The 19,576-nt window shown below is 41.8% G+C and overlaps 1 protein-coding gene across 1 annotated transcript in view; it reads right to left on the bottom strand.

Annotated features, from left to right (window-relative positions):
- The window catches only part of unc13a (unc-13 homolog A (C. elegans)), a gene marked incomplete at both ends in the record, with an annotated part of 82,680 nt that extends 63,942 nt beyond the window's left edge, over nt 1-18,738 (bottom strand). The window contains 9 exons of the mRNA XM_080430642.1: nt 941-1,136; nt 2,633-2,662; nt 6,408-6,462; nt 7,353-7,423; nt 7,839-7,962; nt 9,799-9,916; nt 14,134-14,233; nt 14,692-14,721; nt 18,627-18,738. Coding sequence (XP_080286768.1) covers nt 941-1,136; nt 2,633-2,662; nt 6,408-6,462; nt 7,353-7,423; nt 7,839-7,962; nt 9,799-9,916; nt 14,134-14,233; nt 14,692-14,721; nt 18,627-18,738 — 836 coding nt within the window. The remainder of the gene's footprint in view (nt 1-940; nt 1,137-2,632; nt 2,663-6,407; nt 6,463-7,352; nt 7,424-7,838; nt 7,963-9,798; nt 9,917-14,133; nt 14,234-14,691; nt 14,722-18,626) is intronic.
- Between the last annotated feature and the right edge of the window lie 838 nt (nt 18,739-19,576).

The raw sequence follows: 19,576 nt of genomic DNA, 5'->3' as shown, positions 1-19,576 counted from the left end.
ACGCGACGCAGCGCGACGCGTTGTGAGCTTGTAGATCTGCTATTTTCAGCATGCAACCAAGTGTAAAATCAGCCATTACGACGCCATCAAGGCACCGCCAAAATACATTTTAAATCAACTGTAGATCTAGTCGACTAAAATCTGATGAAACTTAAACATTTCAGATGACTAAAATATGACTTAAAACTAAATGAAATTGTATTCAAAAGACTATGACTAAAACGTAATAAAAATTTGCTGTCAAAATCAACACTGCTACAGCGTCACACAAAAGCATCAAAAGTAGCAGATCCACAAGCTCGAAACGCGTCTCGAAGCGCGGCGCTTGTAGATCTGCTACTTTTACTATTTTAGAATTTGAATCCTGAACAGTAACAGTTTTGGACATATGAGGTTTCCACCCAACAGAGAAATATGGAGATACAAGGTTTCTGCCAGACAGCGATGATATGCAGGCTAGAGGTATAAAAACTATCCAAGTCAAGTTAGTATAATAAGCAAATGATTTAGAAAATGAGTGATATTCAACACATTACCCATTATTATTTCCTTGTGTCCTTCCCTTCATTCCTGCAGATATAGTAGGCAAGGCCAAAGAGGCAAGAGAAGGAAATCTGCCTTATACAGTATATATATACGTGTGTGTTTTCGTGGACAAAACACATGGGTGCCTACACATGCTTTTCTTATGTAAATGGTGTGGGTGTGTTCCCACATAACAGTAGCTTTTGTGTCAGTTCCACCCACTTGATTGGTTAATCATGCGAGCCCAATAGGCGTCCATATTCTGGGGGTGAACATATTTAGATGTATAGATCGCCTATTGTCAGCAAAGTGATTTGATTGTATGGGGGGGGGGGGGGGGGGGCTAGTATAGAGCCCTGGGGGACCCTGGCGGTCAACGAAGTAGATACTGTAGGGTTTAAGTGACTGCTGTTACCTCATGGCTCTCTGGTCGTAGCCCAGCTGGTGGATGTCCTCGCTGCAGGACTGTGTGCACTGCTGCTGCCTCATCGGGTACTGATGCATGGAGGCGTTGGGCTGGGAGGTGGTGTAGTAGGGAGGAGGCATGCTGTTACTGGTCTCACTGCGGTAGTCGCTGTCCCTGTCGTCCACGGCGCTGTCTGGGTCCTCGTCTGCACCAGACACACACAAGGGACTGTGTTAAGTGGGCCACTGGTCAACAGAGGCGTACCCACTGTAGAGGCAGGACAGGCGGTCGCCTGCCCAACTAAGTTCTCGCCACCCCTAGAAAACCCAAATAACCCGAAAAGGTCATAGCGTGCTTAATGTCCTCAAAGTCACGCATCCAACACGCTTTGAACTGAGTAGATTGGACCTTCCGTTCCAGAGATAATGGCCAAAACATCTTGAAAACGGCCACTTTCGCCGGTTTTCGATCGCCGATTTTCAATTGAGTTGAAATTCCTTTTTTGGGGGTAATGGGGGGGGGGGGGCAAAAAAAATAAAATCTCGCCTGCCCTACATGTAATTCCTGGGGACGCCACTGCTGGTCTACCTCAGTCAGTGGTTCTCAAACTGTCTGATTTTCAAGGACCCCCCATAAACTCTATACTGAGAGTATACAAATGGAACCAAATCATTTGATCATTTGTATACCCTTAAGAGTTACAGGCCTGTAAGGTTGTTGTTGTTGAAATGATTTATTGGGAATAACCCCTTGAGATGAACCATCTTGGGGTCCACAGATTACAGAATACATAATACATACATTTCATTCAGAAGAAAAAACAACAGAAATACAGAGCACATATGAATCATTGCGTCATAGATCTGTTATAATTATAATTAGTCAAAATATGAACAGGTAATCTCAAGGTGAGAGGACAGCGCTTTAAAACAATTGAAAAGATGTTATTGACCGAATATGAACCGGTAGATTGTTCCAGTCAGAAGGAGCTTTAAACCTAAATCATTTTTTGGCAACTGATATAGATATTTTGGATCCTGTGCTGTGCACAATGTTTCAGTTGATGTTTAGAAGTGAAAGGAACCATATACTGTTTGAGATGTGGATAATTAAAATGAATACATTTAGGTCCATTTGGAACCCCCTCAACGTACCCCTGGGGGTTCATGGACCCCACTTTGAGAACCACTGGTATACCTGCTTCAAATGGTGTTTACAGAAGTCTGTTTTAGACTACAGGAAGTACACCCGATGGGCAGGGATTTGATGACCTCATCAAACATCAAGACTAATCTAGCACCTCTAGATGGTCCTCTTGATAGACAGTATAGTGTATAAATAAAATAAAACAATTATGTGATTGTCAAAACTGTGTTGTGTTATTTGGGAAGACTGAAATATACTAAGTAGGCGATGCCAAAACAGAAAAACTCTCTGCAAAAATGCTCGTTGTCTTGGTTCACTAGTGGCAGTAGGGCATGTGTTCATGCTATGCTTTATTTCCGTGTGATTGATTCAACTCGGTGAGGCTGTGTTGTCTCTCACACCCCTTGGCAGAATACTTATACGAGCTGATATGTGTTTGGTCACAAGAGGGAAAACACAGAAAAGAAGACTGTAATAAATTAGGCGAGACAAAGACAAACACAAACACAACATGATTCCCGGGTTGAATAGCAGAAACTTGTGAAAGAAACTTACTTTGCTGATCTCCCCACAGGCTCCAGTTACCTACAAGGACACAGAGGAAATAAGATAAAATTAGGTTTGGGCCATAAATTAAACATCTAAAAGGGTCCTACGGGCAGGTTCAAACACGCCAGAATGAGAGAGAGATTCAAAGTCTTTGTTTTTAGGGTGTAAACCCATGCGGACAATCCAAGAGAGTTAATCTCTCTCTCATTCTGTCTCTGACTGGTACTTTGTCTCTCTCTGTCTGTCTCACTCTCTGTCTCTGTATCTCAGGGCTGTGCACAGACATTTTTGGGGGGCATACACTATTCCTAGTATTACCACAATGATGTGGCCTCACTGCCGCCATCCATAATCACACAATGTGTTCGTAACAAGACACACACACACACACACACACACACACACACACACACACACACACACACACACACACACACACGTGTCAGTGGGGAAGGACAGTAACACTTTCTGGCCATGAACAGCCAGGGGTCCAGGAGGTGATGATTAGTAAAGCACAGACAGAAGCAGGCCATTACTCACAGCCTGTTAAGAACTGGGCCATCGTGTGAGTCACAGTCAAAGCACAGCAGAACCATAGATGCACAGTCATGTTTTCCACACACACACACACACACACACACACACACACACACACACACACACACACACACACACACACACACACACACACACACACACACACACACACACACACACACCTGTGCCACCCACACCTGTGCCACCCACTCCGCCAAGCAAGTCTCCGTGCACACATCCACAGATTTTAACCATATACCCCATCCTGTCATCGTCAGCAGGCAGACAGACAGACAGACAGACAGACAGACAGACAGACAGACAGACAGACAGACAGACAGACAGACAGACAGACAGACAGACAGACAGACAGACAGACAGACAGACAGACAGACAGACAGACAGACAGACAGACAGACAGACAGACAGACAGACAGGTTTGGGTGTGACAAGCCAGTGTATGTCACCTCCCATCCATCACACTTCTAGATTCTATAAGGGCCTGAGTGTCCACAGAACGCTTCGAGCCGTGCTTCAAGCTTGTCTTTCTGCTACATCCCCCCAATAGATAAAACGCTTCAAAGCTTGTCAATCTGCTACTTAAGTCGTTTTTGAACTTGAATCCTGATAAGTAACAGTTTTGGACATATGAGGTTTCCACCCCGACAGAAACGATATGTGTTCGAAACCTATTAGCACAAATAGCTTAGCTGAAAAAACGTAAACATGGACTTCCCATGGTGGGCGCAGAGAGAGCTGAGGTGATGCTGGGAAGGGGAGAGCTCCAACGCACCTTTACCATAGAAATGCATCATGGCAGCAGTGTTGATTTTGACAGATTTTTTTTGTTTTAATCATAGTCTTTTGAATAAAATTCCATTTAGTTTTAGTGCTATTTTAGTCATCTGAAATGTTTTAGTTTAGTCTAGTTTTAGTCGACTAAATATCATAAGATTATAGTCGACTAAATGTTGATTTAGTCGACTGAAATGTATGTTGGCGGTGCTGTGATGGTGTCGTAATGGCTGATTTTACAAGTGGTTGCATGCTGAAAATAGCTCACAACGCGTCGCGCTGCAACGCGTTGTGAGCTTGTAGATCTGCTATTTTCAGAGCACAACACCCGAGTGCAACCAAACATAAAATGACTTGACTTTTAGTTCTACTGGATCTCTTCTCCACTAGTCCCTCCCTAACAAATTTTAGTCTAGTTTTTATTTGTTGACGAAATTGTCAATATATTATATTTAGTCTTAGTTTTTGTCATCGTAGCTTGGTTTTAATGTAGTTTTTATTTCGTTTTTCGTCAGTGAAAAAAGGTAGTCGACGAACATTTTTCGTCATAGTTTTAGTCAACGAAATCAACACTGCATGCATGGCAGACAGGCGCTACCAGCTCCAAAAAGGCTTTCTGTAGAGTAGTCACAGTGCCTCAATCATCACAGTGGGCAACCAATTGTCCTGTCAGCTTTCCTGTCTCTCTCCCACCATCCTTATAATAATAAAAAATAAAAAAAATAGCTCAGATTTATATGGCGCTTTTCTAAGTACCCAAAGTCGATTGACGCTTGACACACCCAAAGTCACTTAACTTCATCTCCCTGTCAAGCCCCCCCCCCCCCCCCCCACCGCCAATGTTGTTTTCAATGAGTCATGGGAAGGAGGGGAGTAAAAACATTGCTGTCGGGCTGAAAACTTGTATCTCCATATTGATATTTTTATGCTTTTTTTGTGATTATTGCCCTACTTGGTTGCATACGAGTGTCTCACGAAAGTATCAAAAATAGCAGGATCTACAAGCTCATCTCATCTGTGCGCTTGTAGATCGGCTATGTTATTTATTTTTTTTAAGCAAATATGTGCTTAAGTGTGTAGAAATATTGAACCAATTTGTGACTAAATAATAATAACTACATTGGATCCACAAGTAATTTTTTTCACTTCCTGAAAAGTAACGGTTTCGGACATACAAGGTTTCTGCCCAGCAGTGACGACAAAGGGGAGTCAGTACCAGGAGGAGAGAGGCGGGACAACGTAGGAAGAGGTGTCAGGCGTGGAAAAATATTCAGAAATGTTGAAGGGGAACATGGGAGTGGGAGGAAGGAATGTAGGAGGTGGGGATATATACAGTATATGGAGTTGGGCCGGGCGATTTTTGTTTTACCAAATACCTCAGTATTGATAGTGATAATTAAAAAGATTTATAATCTCAATTTTATTTTTCATTTATACAAGATTTTCAATATATAATAGCAGATCTACAAGCTCACAATGCATTGCATTGCGTGCTGGATGTTTTTCCTGTATTTAGAGAGTTTAAAGTATAAAATAATGCTTAGGTGATTAAAACCAAGAAAAGACAACACTTGTGCCATATCATGTGATGGATGTGTTTTTGTAATAATTATTTGTCTAGTGTCATCTCTGGCCTGCCTAAATGTCAAGTTCATATAATAATGTCAAGCAGTCTCCTATTTTCTCTCTCTATGCAAGGTCAAATTGCCTGCTCCATTTTGCTGAAAAACTGACAACAGGTTTTTTGTTTTGTATCTCGGCTCCTCGAGTTATGTCATGATATTGCTAGTTAGAAGGAAATGTTATAAGCCGACTACAACTCTGTGTCCCTCCGATACATAACACTTCTTTCAGTGCCAATGAGTGACCGGTCAAGAACCGAGGCCAAAGTGTTCACTCAGACACTCGGACCGCTGGGTCACCTTCATCATCATCTACCATCATCATCTTCAACTACCATCTGACTTCATCGACTACATCATCACTCTCCGCCAATGGCAGGATTCCACCTCCGACGGTCGGATGCTCATGTGTGTGACATGATGTCATTGTTTATGTTACCAAACTGATAACGGGTCCTGTTAAAACCCAGTCTTTTCCCGTCTCTCATGAGAGAGAGGTACCCCGATGATGCCACCTGTGTTACTGTGACCTTCCATTCTCTCTCTGTCTGAATAATACAAGATATTTCATTACATTCAATGGCTGCCTGTGTCCCTGAAGTTTTCTTATGATCTCTGTGAAATTAATCTGAATCTCATAAGGGTTATAAGAAAACAATCTCTATCAACATGATGATACCGGTATCCAAAAATCCCAGACAATATCTAGTTCCATATCAATATCAATATAACATTGATATCGTCTCTGTCGGGTGGAAACCTCATATATGTCCAAAACTGTTACTTTTCAGGATTCAAATTCTAAAGTTTGATGGGGAGACACTCACAGCACTGTGTAGACGGGGCTTGTAACGGTCTCTCCTGCTGCTCCTGGTAGGCGTACTGAAACAACAAGATCAGAACAGCAACAGGTCAGAATACACAAGGCCTGCCACTTCTGCCAAGACAAATTCCAACAAAAGTATCGACTGCTCGCAAAAAAAACAAAAGAGGGAGAAAGAAAAATCGTTATCGATAGTAAACTCATTTTTCCAATAGAGTGCAATTACAGAGAGAGAGAGAGAGGATGTGGGAGATGGGAGAATGACCCATTAAGACCGGGAACGCATCTGTGTCATTTTTAGATTTCTTTGGCTATTAAAAAATAGCAGATCTACAAGCTCGTAGCGCGGCACCGAGTGCCGCGCTACGAACTACGAGCTTGCAGATCTACAATGATTTAGAAAAATCGTGATTTTTTTTTGCAAATCTTTGAATATATTTAAAGCGAACATTTGAACTCAAATCTTTGCTTCTGGGGGATTCTACAAATGTCTTCTAAATCCTAACAGTTTTTTGAAAAAACGTAAAAACTTATGCTTATCAGTGGTTCTCAAACTTTTCTCATGTCAAAGGACCCCCAAAATTATACGTATTTGGCCACGGACCCCCACCTCAAAATATGTTGTTCCAGGGACCCCCCAGAAGCAAAGATTTGAGTAAAAAAAAAGATCTTTAAAAAATATATATATTCAAAGATTTGCAAAAATTTCACACATTTTCAAAAATAGCAGATCTACAAGCTCATAGCGCGGCACCGAGTGCCACGCTATGAGCTTGTAGATCTGCTATTTTTGAAGAGCCAAAACATTTATAAAAATTACACGCAGATGAGTTCCCGGTCTAAATGGGTTGAGAGAGAAAGGAAGGCGTGGTGGAGAAAGAGTAAAGGAGAGAGGATAGAAGGCGATGAAATGGAACAAAAAAGGGGGTGAGAAGTCGAACGTCCTTACATCTTGGTCTCTCATGGCGTTTAGTTGTTCTAGTTTCTTGGCCCAGTATCTGGCTTCTTCCTCTGGAATGTCTGCAGGACACAACAACCCATTGTCAAACACACACTTAAAGGTAAGTTCATTCATTAAAAGCTTTATTTATGCTTTAAAGGCACGGGGGGGGGGTTACCCTCATTTACAGTGAAGTCGAGCGAACAATAATTAAAAACGACAGCAAACAATGAGACAAACGCAGACAGGAAGACATATTAAAACACTAAGTTATGAAAGAGCTTGATACTAAAATATAATAAAGTGAAATACTAAACTTAAACAATTACAAACGGATACACAATGCAACCGATAGCATTGAGTGATATGACTTTAGTTACTAGTTACTTTGTAGATTTAAATTATTACAAAACATGCATTAGCCACTTCAGCCCTATATACATTTTGGCCATTTGATCTGCTATTTTCATACTGTGTGTATGAACGGGGGCTAACCTAGTGGCAGTTCAAAGCGGGTGTCCAGCAGCACCCTGTGGAAGGTGGGGTCTTTGGTTCCGCAGATCTCGTTCTCAGCCATGATCACATTGGAGTCCATGGTCAACCACTGGCCCGGGCCCTCCTGACAGACAGACAGACAGACAGACAGACAGACAGACAGACAGACAGACAGACAGACAGACACAGGGAGAGATAGGTAGACAAAGTTAGGCCTACACAGCATCTAAGGCTTTGCTAAATTGTAATAATAAAATAATTATTAATTTTAAATAAACATAATATTGTGATAAAGTATCATACAACCTGATTTTTTAAACAATAAATACAGCGGCCTACTGTATTAATAAATGTCCCTAAATGATAATGTCCAACACTAACTCTTTTACAGCGTCGAGTGCTTTGATGCCACTGATTGTAAAAGTTGAAACTTTTAAAAGTTTAGTGTGTTGTCTAGCTCCACCCACACTAAAAGGTTATGCATCCATGGTATTTGTAAGGCACGTTGGGTAAAAGCACCAGTGAATGTCAAGTGTTGTCATGTTGAAAGTGTGGTACTTTGCCTTATAAGTACATGAAAGAGGAAAGAGAGAAATGTTACCATTTAGGTGTGTCAGATCTTTTGTAAAGCTTAAAGATACAATACAGAACTTTTTTTTGGTATGTGAATAAAACATTATTTGTATGGTATATAGAGTATGTTAACCCATTAAAACCGGTAAAGCATCCGAGTCATTTTAGATTTTTGCGTTGGCTATTCAAAAATAGCAGATCTACAAGCTCACAGCGCGTCACTTCGTGCCGCGCTGCGAGCTTGTACATCTGCTATTTTTTTAACATTTTAAGAAAGTGTGAGAACTACTGATTTAGAAGGCATTTGTATAGAATCTGCCTCAGGTCTTAATGGGATTAAACATTATTTGTATCTTTATCTGTATGGTACAGTATGTTAATACAATATAACTTGTACATCTGCAGGTATAGGAACACTACTGACGATTGGCATTGCCTGCAGCTCAACAAAGCAATATTCTCCCCCGAGAAAGCGGTTATTCCAGTTTAGGTCAGTGTCCTGGAAATCCCGGGAAGGACATACCGTAGATCTTATGGATTACAGCTTTAAGTGAAACTTGAGCTATGTAAAATTGGTAAATCAATAAGTCACAGACTGTGTTTCCAAGCTCATAGTCATCTAATTACTACTTACTTACTCGGGTTGTAATTCTATTTAGCTGATTACATGCAAATAAAAATGGAATATTCCATTCATTATGCAATTTAACCCATTAAGACCGGGAACGCATCTGTGTCATTTTCAGATTTCTTTGGGCTATTAAAAAATTGCAGATCTGCAAGCTCATAGCGCGCTATGAGCTTGTAGATCTGCTATTTTTGAATAGCCAAAGGAATCTTAGAATGACACACAGATGCGTTCCCGGTCTGAATGGGTTAATACAATTTTGTGTAAGTTAATTGACAGAATTAATCAGTCATCTTTATGTGTACGTTACTGGTCAGTGGTCATGGCCCTTTATTATTTCATAACCACAGTATCACATTGCTCTCATAATGTATCTAGGCTTCCAGTTCACGCATATGAACGCGGAGAATCTCGAAATGGAAAGACTAAAATAAACGTAGCTATACAAAGGTACGGTCAGTGCAAATATTGGTTTCATACAACTTTGCAAGAACTCTCCGATGAGATGATGATGAGCTTTATTGAAGTGCAAATAAAATGGATCATGTTTTCACGGCTGCTTTGAAATCAGTTCGGTGTCGGGGTGCACATGTACCTATCATCCATCATCCAGGGAGGGTTGGGGGGGGGTAGAATCATAACTAGGTCAGAGAGGGAGGGAGAGAGAGAGAGAGAGAGAGAGAGAGAGAGAGAGAGAGAGAGAGAGAGAGAGAGAGAGAGAGAGAGAGAGAGAGAGAGAGAGAGAGAGAGAGAGTGTACCTCATTGGACTGTCGTATATTGCGCAGGGGGATCCATAAGGTGCCCACCATGGTGTCCCAGATCAGGCCTTTATTCCATACCTCCACCGTTAGGCCCAGATCCAGCCGGTTTATCTCACTGCAGAGGACAGAGGTAGAGGCATATATGAGAGAGAGAGAGATGCACAGAGAGAGAGAGAGAGAGAGAGAGAGAGAGAGAGAGAGAGAGAGAGAGAGAGAGAGAGAGAGAGAGAGAGAGAGAGAGAGAGACACAGACAGACAGACAGACAGACAGACAGGCAGACAGTAGGGCTTTCACGACTAGATATTTTTACTGGTCGACTAATTTGACCCAGTGGTAGTAGTCTAGTTGATATTTACCTTTTTTTTCCCCCCATTGTTTTAATGCCATTACGATTATTATTATCCTCCTGCCTTTATTTTCATGCCGTTTTAAGGGAAGCACTTCAACTATTCGACTAGTACCAACAAGGTCGACTAGTGGTTATACTCGGTGACTAGTCGACTAGTTGGTGAAAGCCCTAACAGACACTGGTACATATCGCAGTTTTCCCAAGGAAAATAAGTGTAGGGTGTGTTGTTTTGTCAAGAAGAGGGACTACCAGAGATTGAGAGAAATTTATCAGGAGAATGAAGTACTGAGAATAACGTTAAACACAGCAAGTGTGTGCGTGCGTTTGTGCGTGCGTGCGTGTGTGTGTTGGGGGGGAGATGCTGAAGCCTAATAGTAATGAAATGCCTTGGACAGGAATGCCATCAGGAGTTGTACTCAACCCCTGGGATGGATATACGCTACGATGCAAACTCCTGAGAGAGGTGACTGAGTCACTCAGCATGAAGTTCCAATTATAGAGAGAGAGACAGAGACCCAAACGTACAGGAATACATTATAAATTAACCGCCCTATTAATAGTTAAAATACCATATTGTTGCTGTCGGGTGGTAACCTCTTATCTCCATATTCTAACTTTTTTGGGGTGTAAATTAATGCCCTACTTGATCATACTACAGCATCACACAAAAGTATGTAACGTTTTGAGTTTATAGATCTGCTACTTTTGCTGTTTTTGAATTGGAATCCTGAAAAGTAACAGTTCTGTTCCACCCGACAGAGACGATATTGCTGCTGTCGGGTGGATGTCCAAAACTGTTAATGTTACAAATTCATCTAGAAAAAGTGCTCCTCGGAGCACAGGTCTCCGCCAGGTCAGGTAGGATATTGCGGGCCAGCAATGTTCGAAATTGGCCAATCAGGATGGAATATGAAAGATCTGACAGATCCGTCTTGATCACATGACTGTAGAGATAATAGTCATGTGAAATCGGCCTGTTATAGCGCTACCATAAGGCCGATTTGATAAATGCAGGGCCATTTTGTTCAAAACAGAGCACTCCTGCAAAGTCAATCTTAGCCAATCAGGATGGAATATGAAAAATCTGAAAGACCAGTTTGGTTAAATGACTACAAAGATACTGTGTACCGATTTGCGTGATGTTTGGACAAAATCTGTAGGAGTAATATCAAAATTGGCCTCCTGGTGGCGCTATAATAGGCCGATCTGAAAACTTCGGGGCAGAGGTTCTGCTCTGGCATCCAGGGAGTGCACACTACGATCGGGCCAACGGTGCCGGAGATAAGCTGTTCACGGTGCAAAAGTCTCGGCCATGCCTTCGGCCTGGCGGAGACAAAAATAGCAGATCTACAAGCTCAAAACGATGTCGCGATGCAACACGTTTTGAGCATGTAGATCTGCCAGTTTGATACTTTTGCGGCCTACATTTACGAAATAAATCATAAAAGGTTCAAACGTGGAGATTGGTAAACACATATTTCCATAAGCCCTGACAAATGGGACCTCTGAGCCTCTTTTTTCACTATTTTTGTGCGACACTCTTGTATGATAAAGTAGGGCATTCATTTATGATAAAGCATGAAAAGTTGAAATGTGGAGATACAAGGTTTCTGCCCAACAGCAACGTTATATTATTATAGCTACAGTCGGGTCTAAATCAATAATATTACTCCTCAAAGCATTTTCAATATCTCTTCCTATACTGAGCTGGGCAAACACAATGTGCACTCTGCTCTCCCAAGTGAATCAAATCCTAATAATAGACAGCTCTGATATGAAAACACATCTTTCTCTTTCTCTGAGAGCCAGGGAGGTAATCTGGCAAATGGCTGACTTGGGGCTGTGCCTTCATAGAAAAGGAGAGAGGGGGGAGATAGGTAGATGGGAGACAGAGAGAGTGAAAGAGAAAGGGAGAGCTTAGGGAGGAAGAGGATGGGAGAGGGGTAGAACTGCATTTTTTTGTGATGGGTTTCAGCAGATGAATGTCTATTAAAAAAAGAGGAGGAAAGGAAGAGATGCCATTTTTTTTTATCTGTTCTGCTTTGGGAACGTTTTTCTGCTTGGGCAACTGTCAGCCCTTATCAGCAGTTAACCCATTAAGACCGGGAAATAATGCCTTTATAAATAATGTATTTTCTTTCTTTTCTTCTTTCTTTGGCTATTCAAAAATAGCAGATATACCAGCTCATAGCGAGTGCCGCGCAATGAGCTTGTAGATCTGCTATTTTTGAAAAATCGTGAACATTTTAGAAAATCTTTGAATATATATATATTTTTTAAGCAAACATTTTCAACTCAAATCTTTGCTTCTGGGGGGATTCTACAAATGTCTTCTAAATGTCTCCTAGTTTAAAAAAAGAAATGTTGCTATAATCAGTGGTTCTCAAACTTTTTCATGTCAAGGACCCCCAAAATTATATGAATTTTGGCCGGGGACCCCCATCTGAAAATATTTTGTTCCGGGGACCCCAAGAAGTTGTAACAAAGTTAAAAATGTGCGTTACAGGAAAAAAAAGATATTCAAAGTTGTGCACACATTTTCATGATTTTTCCAAAAATAGCAGATCTACAAGCTATAGCCCAAAGAAATCTTGGTCTGAAAGGGTTAAGATACGGCGATGGGGTTGAAAACTTCTAAACTGATGTAGCCTCTGAAGTCTGCTGGAGCAGTTCAATACACCCACACATATGTGGCATCTCCTGTAAACAGACTTTTTTTGGAAAGCATAAATGAAACTGGTAAAATAAAAAACATCTGTGTACCCTGCACTAGAGCCACTGATGTGACAGCGGAGTTCTCTCTGTGTGAAGTGAATCTCTCTGCATGAAATAGTCATCAGTAATTTGAACAGCTAGTATTTAATCATAAATCATCAAAAGGTTCGCCTCATTGAAATACATGTAAAACTCAAGTTGAATTACTTTGACATTTTGTGTAAAAGTTCAGAGAACAACAGAAAATAACTTGAATAGATTTGAAGAATGGCATAGTGGGAAACAGCAGGGAAATTAAGACCAAATGCTGATTGCTGCAACTACTTATTTCTATTATAAATTAATGGGATTCTTGGTAAAAGCCTAAAAAGTTGCATCCCTGAAGCCGATTTATCAAAAGTGGTTGATCAAAAGTGGGGTCCAGGGACTCCCAGGAGTCCTTGAGGGGGTTCCAGGGGGTCCCAAGCAAAATGTGTTAATAAAGCATCAAAATCAGTTTTATATAAAGCAGCTACTTGAAAATAGCCGATCTACAAGCTCACAACACGTCGATGTGATGCGTTGTGAGCTTGTAGATCTGCAATTTGTTTTTCATCTTGAAAGAATATTGAACATTTTGGAATATTTCTGAAACATTTTAACAACACAAATGTTGTATGGGGGTCCCTTGGCACAACATCTTTCAGATGGGGATTCCGTGGCTAAATACATATTCATTTTGAGGTTCATGACAGTGTTGATTTTGACAACAAATTTTGATTGAGTTTTAGTCATAGTCTTTTGAATAACATTCCATATAGTTTTAGTCATATTTTAGCCACCTGAAATGTTTACATTTTTGTCTAGTTTTAGTCGACTAAATGTCATAAGATTATAGTCGACTAAATCTGCAGTTGATTTAGTCGACTAAAATGGCCGTGATGGCGTCGTAATGGCTGATTTTACACTTGGTTGCATGCTGAAAATAGCCGATCTACAAGCTCACAACGCGTCGCAGCGCGACACGTTGTGAGCTTGTAGATCTGCTATTTTCAGAACGCAACACCCGAGCGCAACCAAACATAAAACATTTTTGTCTACTTGTTTTTATTTGTTGACGAAATTGTCAATATATTTAGTCATAGTTTTAGTCATCGTAGCTTAGTTTATATTTAGTTTTCGTCAGTGAAAGGTAGTCGACGAAATCAACACTGGTTCATGACATAACATGAAAAAGTTTGAAAACCACTGAAATAGAAAAGTGGAGGAAATGATGCAGGTGACTCACAACATGAAGTCCTGCTCCCAGCATGGCTGACTGCCACGCACTGCGATGGTTGTGCTCTTGACATTTTGTACCTTCAGCGTCACGTAAGTGTTAAATTTCTCTGTCAAAAAGAGAGAAAAGCAGAAATGTCACTGTTAACGCCACTCTGTGTGAGTGTGTGTGTTTCCGTGTTAAATATAGCACCCACTGAATGCCTAGTGACGTTTATTGGAGCTTGCACTCATCAGTCTGAAGTGACAATGGGGAAAACACCCTCTTTAAACAAATCAACATGTTCACAGTGATTGCATGCCACCTGTTAACATCAAGCATCACTCAACGCTTAACCAATCTTTAACAATTTTCCCTTGTGGATAATAAAGACATCTAATTTAATCTAATCTAATCATTACATCAATACAATTGAAAGATGTAGCAGTACATCAGAAGAAGTCAATGATCATGTGATGTTGTGAGTAAATGTACCAAAACAACCAAAGGTCCATCATCCTATTGTAGGTGAGATAAACATGGCATTGATGGCAATGTCACTCATCACAGTAAAGAAAGAGAACTTACCTTGGGGTCCATCGAGCTTGGCTTTCTTCACTGCAAGACAGATACAGAGGAAACACAATGGTCACAATGGGCTTTAAGAGTAAAACATCAATCTGTTTCTTCAGACACTATGTGGTGTTTTTCCACTTTCAGATGAGCGTTTTGTTACATAAAACAAGCGGTGTCAAAACGGTGCTTGTCTTTTAGTAATTTAAGCTGTCGTTAAAGTCTCTCACAGATTTCAAGCGGAAATCTTGACACAGTATATGAATATTCATCTGAATCAATTCTGAAAATAAGAAATTATTCCAGGGGACTAGTACAGGCTTGCAACTGGAATTACAATCACACTCACATTCAGAACCACAATCGCCATATTTTACATAATATATACTGTATATGATTTTATATAATATATTAATTTACAATAAAAACAATTGTAGAGATAGTTGTCTTGGTGACACTATAGGAGCAGACACACATTGACAAACATTGGACCGTCTAACTTCATGTGCCTCTTTCCCTGTAACGGACACATGCCTCTTCCTCAAGCCTATGCGCATGCATGCATGCATGGTTGACTGGTGATTGACAGAAGCCTGGCATTTCAGAGGGAGGAGGATGGGTCAGCTCTAGTTAGCCTAGTCCTCCTTTCTGTTATAGTGCAGAATGCCACAATCTCAATATCAAAGGCAAGGCGATATAGATGTCAGGACCTCCCAGAGCCAGTCTGAAGGGCTGCTGTTAGCACATGGTGAAAGAGACTAGCTAGAGAAAGGATTCTGCTTGGGCACGCTCTGTGGAGCATCCGTTCTTCACAGAGCAATAGGGCGTTTTGATCCAGGAAAGCATCTGTGTCTGAGATTTTAGCTATATACAGTATATAGTGGAAAAGACTTCCACACAGTATCAGTATCAGAGCAGGTGCGTAAGCGATACGCATTTAAAATCAAAAGGGAGAGATACCCGATATTTATTAGATATAACAACGTTGTTACATCTAATAAATATTCTCTTAAAATGTGCAAGAGGCAGTGTGCGGGTACTCTCTCCCTTTTGAGCTGTATGGCACATTGGTTCTCCAATGGGGACCCCCAGGGGTCCTTGGGGTTCCAGGGGGTCCCAAGAAAAAGTAGTTCATATTGCATCACAATCATTTGAACCACTTTAACCATTATTTAATACTTTGGCTATTCAAAAATAGCATAAAAATATCTACTTTGTGCCGAGCTTGTAGATCTACTATTTTGGATATATATTTGTATTATTTTTAAGCGAAGATTTTTAACTCAAATCTTTGCTTCTGGGCTGGGGGTCACTGGAGCTAAATATTTTTAGATGGGGGTCCGCGTCCAAATACACCTAATTATGGGGGTCCTTGACATGAAAAGGTTTGAGAACCATATGATATAGCAACATACATTTTAATGGGTTAAATACGTGCGCTGTAGCACAGTGCTACAGTTTGTGTCACACAATAGGATCATCTCTGTGCGACCACCACTATCATCAACACTGGACCTCTGGAGGTGGCAGAGTAACATTTTAAGCCAAATAAATCTCCATTCATTATTGATTTGACCCTGTGTCACCCCCGTTGCATGTACAGTGACATGGCATTAATATTCAAAGCCCTGGTTTTTAAACCCTGGATATTTTGACTGAAGCGTCATATCGCTGCATGAAAACCTCGAATCTCCGCATTTCAACTTTTTATATTTTTTTAGTAAATGAATAGCCTAGTTCTTCACAACAGTGTCTCACAAAATAGCAGATCTATAAACAGACCTATACGGTCGCAGATCTATAAGCTAGTGAAAAAGATAGTGAAAATAGCTGATCTACAAGCTCACAGCACGTCGCAATGCGACACGAGCTTAAATCACTATTTAAAAATGTTTTTAAAGAATGAAAGAAGAGATCGGTGCAGCATTTAAAAATGACAGTCCATTCCGTGGGGAACCTCCTCAGAGGCCACTCCTCTGTGGACAGGGCTGTGACACTGGCAGTGCAGACATCACACACACTGCTTGACATCCAAACAGGACGTTGGCAGGGACCTAGAGGGCACCAGAAAAAAAAGTGATACTCCTCCTGACCTACTGACCGGCTGCTCCATAAACAGAAGCTTAACTGCGCCTCCCCAGCAGTCCGCTTGTGTCCTGTCAGCTTAGTTCCACACTCCACAGTCTATTAATTGAATACCAAGGACCCCAATGGAAACAAGACCGCAAGGACTTTTTTTGGACAGACCTTTTAGACAAAGTATTATAAATGTAATTGTGCTGTTACATTTTTTTGCCTAATAAAATATTTTATTCAATTCAAAAACTCCACAGCACCCAGGGAGCTGGGGGTTAAAGCCTGATTTATACGTAGTTGCGTGCCGGTGTCGTGCTCAGTAAATAGCAGATCTACAAGCTCACAACGCGTCATGAACGTGACGCGTCGCGAGCTTGTATATCTGCTATTTACAGCATGCAACACCAGTAAGTATGAAATCAGGCTTAAGTGTCTTGCTCACGGACACTTCACTGCTCCTAATAGCTAGGATTGGATAAATGCAGAGTATGAATTCTGGGTCAGTGTAAATCTACTTGGCAAATACCCCCCCAACAAACAGTCAACAACATTACTGTTGCATGCTTTTTGAGTGAACACAAAAAACTAAGTAGGCTAAAGGGTGTCAAATAATTTGTCTTGTGAGAGCCATTAGGGATTTGTTTGGAGTTGAAGGCGCAGAGCAGTTGATGGTATAGCCTGAATTAATTGATTGGATGGAGAGGATTTTTCTGGACCGCTTCCCCTTTTCAGCAACGGGGAAGAAAGCATCAAAATCGATGCGGAAAAACGGACGTCCAAAAATAGTATCGCCACTAAAGACCCCCTTAGGACAGGGGTCTTCAACGTTTTCAGGCCAAGGACCCCCTAGCTGAGAGAGAGATGAAGCAGGGACCCCCTCTATATTGTATAAAACAGTTTCAGATTAAACTTTTTTTTTAACTTAGTCTGCTCTTTTTTCCTCTACACCTATACCTCTTTGCTAAAAATAGCCGATCTAAAAGCTACGAGCTTGTAGATCTGCTATTTTTGGCTAAAGTTCTCCTCAGAAAAGGGATGTTAGGGTTCAAGTGGTTAATGTAAAAAAAAAATCATATCACACAAAGATTTGGCGGACCCCCTGTAACTCTGAGGACCCCCTAGGGGTCCCGGACCCCCTGTTGAAGACCCCTGCCTTAGGGACAATGCATATCATCTGTACATCCTCTTGATGAGTGAAGCAGGTGGAAGAGACATTCTAATATGGATCAGAATGTGCCAGTCATCAAACCACACCATATCTCACACAGTCACAATGTAGTCGATGTGAATCCTTTGCTGATTGCATGGTAAAACCCCCCCTTCCTTATATTCAAGCTGCCTACAATTACAAAGCAGTTACTGGTGGGTGGGCGGGGGGGGTGGGGGTGGTTTGGGGGGGGGGGGGGGGGGGGGGAGTAGCTGCACACAGTTGACAAAAGAGCTGCTCAAATGAGAGATCTCTTTTCACCCTCCTGCTGCTTACGAAGGCTAATTCAGAGAAGCTCCAACATCAATTCCTCAACACCTCCCAACCCACTCCTGCTGCCAGTTGTCTTTTATTTCTCTCTCTCACACACACACACACACACACACACACACACACACACACACGCACGCACACGCACACGCACACGCACACACGCACGCGTGCACGTGCGCACACACACACACACACACACACACACACTACTCGCCTCACCATCCCCACCCGCTCTGGATTCCCTCTCTCTCTCTCTCTCTCTTCTCTCTCTCTCTCTCTCTCTCTCTCTCTCTCTCTCTCTCTCTCTCTCTCTCTCTCTCTCTCTCTCTCTCTCTCTCTCTCTCTCTCTCTCTCTCTCTCTCTCTCTCTCTCTCTCTCTCTCGTCCACTCCTACGCTCTCCTCCTGCCATGTGGAAGGAGAGCACGTGTGCTCCGCTTTCTATCGCTTTCCCTCGTGCTCCATTAATCTCTCTGTGCAGCCGAGCATTGGCCAGAGTGAGCTGCATCCCCAACACTAAAAATAACCACTTTCGCGTAACGGCAGTGGATAGGGGTTTGGGGGGGGGGGGTGCCGTGTGGGGGTGGGAAAAGGGAGTGGGGGTACTCTCAGCTCACAGGCATAATACTGATCCAGCTTTGCTTGGTATTGGGGGGTGGTGTGGGGATGTCGAGGGGAGTAGTGGCACATATTTCCTGAGTGGCACATATTTTCTGTAAACCCTCAACAGAATATGTTCACGCACGCACGCACGCACGCACGCACGCACGCACGCACGCACGCACGCACGCACGCACGCACGCACGCACGCACGCACGCACGCACACACACACACACACACACACACACACACACACACACACACACACACACACACACACACACACACACACACACACACACACACACACCTCAGTTTGAAAAGACTGAAAAGTCATTACCGCAAATTTCATATTGCCTTCCCTGTCAGATAATATTAAGTCACATACTCTATATGCCAGAGGGGTATTAATGTCATTGACATTAATATTGATTAGAATATGCCAGTCATAAAACTGCCCCATATCTCACAGTCACTAACTTGGTCCCAATAAGAAATCCATTATAAAGGGTTATAAAGATACTGTAGCATAAAGTCACAAAGTAATAGTGTGCCTTATACCCTCATATATATTGGTGGTGTCCACTGGACACTAACGAGACAGATAAAGCCAACAATTGCTAGACAACATCATTTGTCCTTCGTGCACAAAAATAGCTGTATGTTTGATATGCTAATGTCTCTGAAGGAGACAGTGCTGGCCAAGGAGGAATCAATTCTAAATCATATTCGTCTGTAGTCAGAC

Source organism: Gymnoscopelus braueri (assembly GCF_963280865.1).
Source record: "Gymnoscopelus braueri genome assembly, chromosome: 6".
NCBI classification, from domain to species: domain Eukaryota; kingdom Metazoa; phylum Chordata; class Actinopteri; order Myctophiformes; family Myctophidae; genus Gymnoscopelus; species Gymnoscopelus braueri.
The sequence above is the reverse complement of the archived record's forward strand: the minus strand, read 5'-3'. Positions and strand labels throughout refer to the sequence as shown.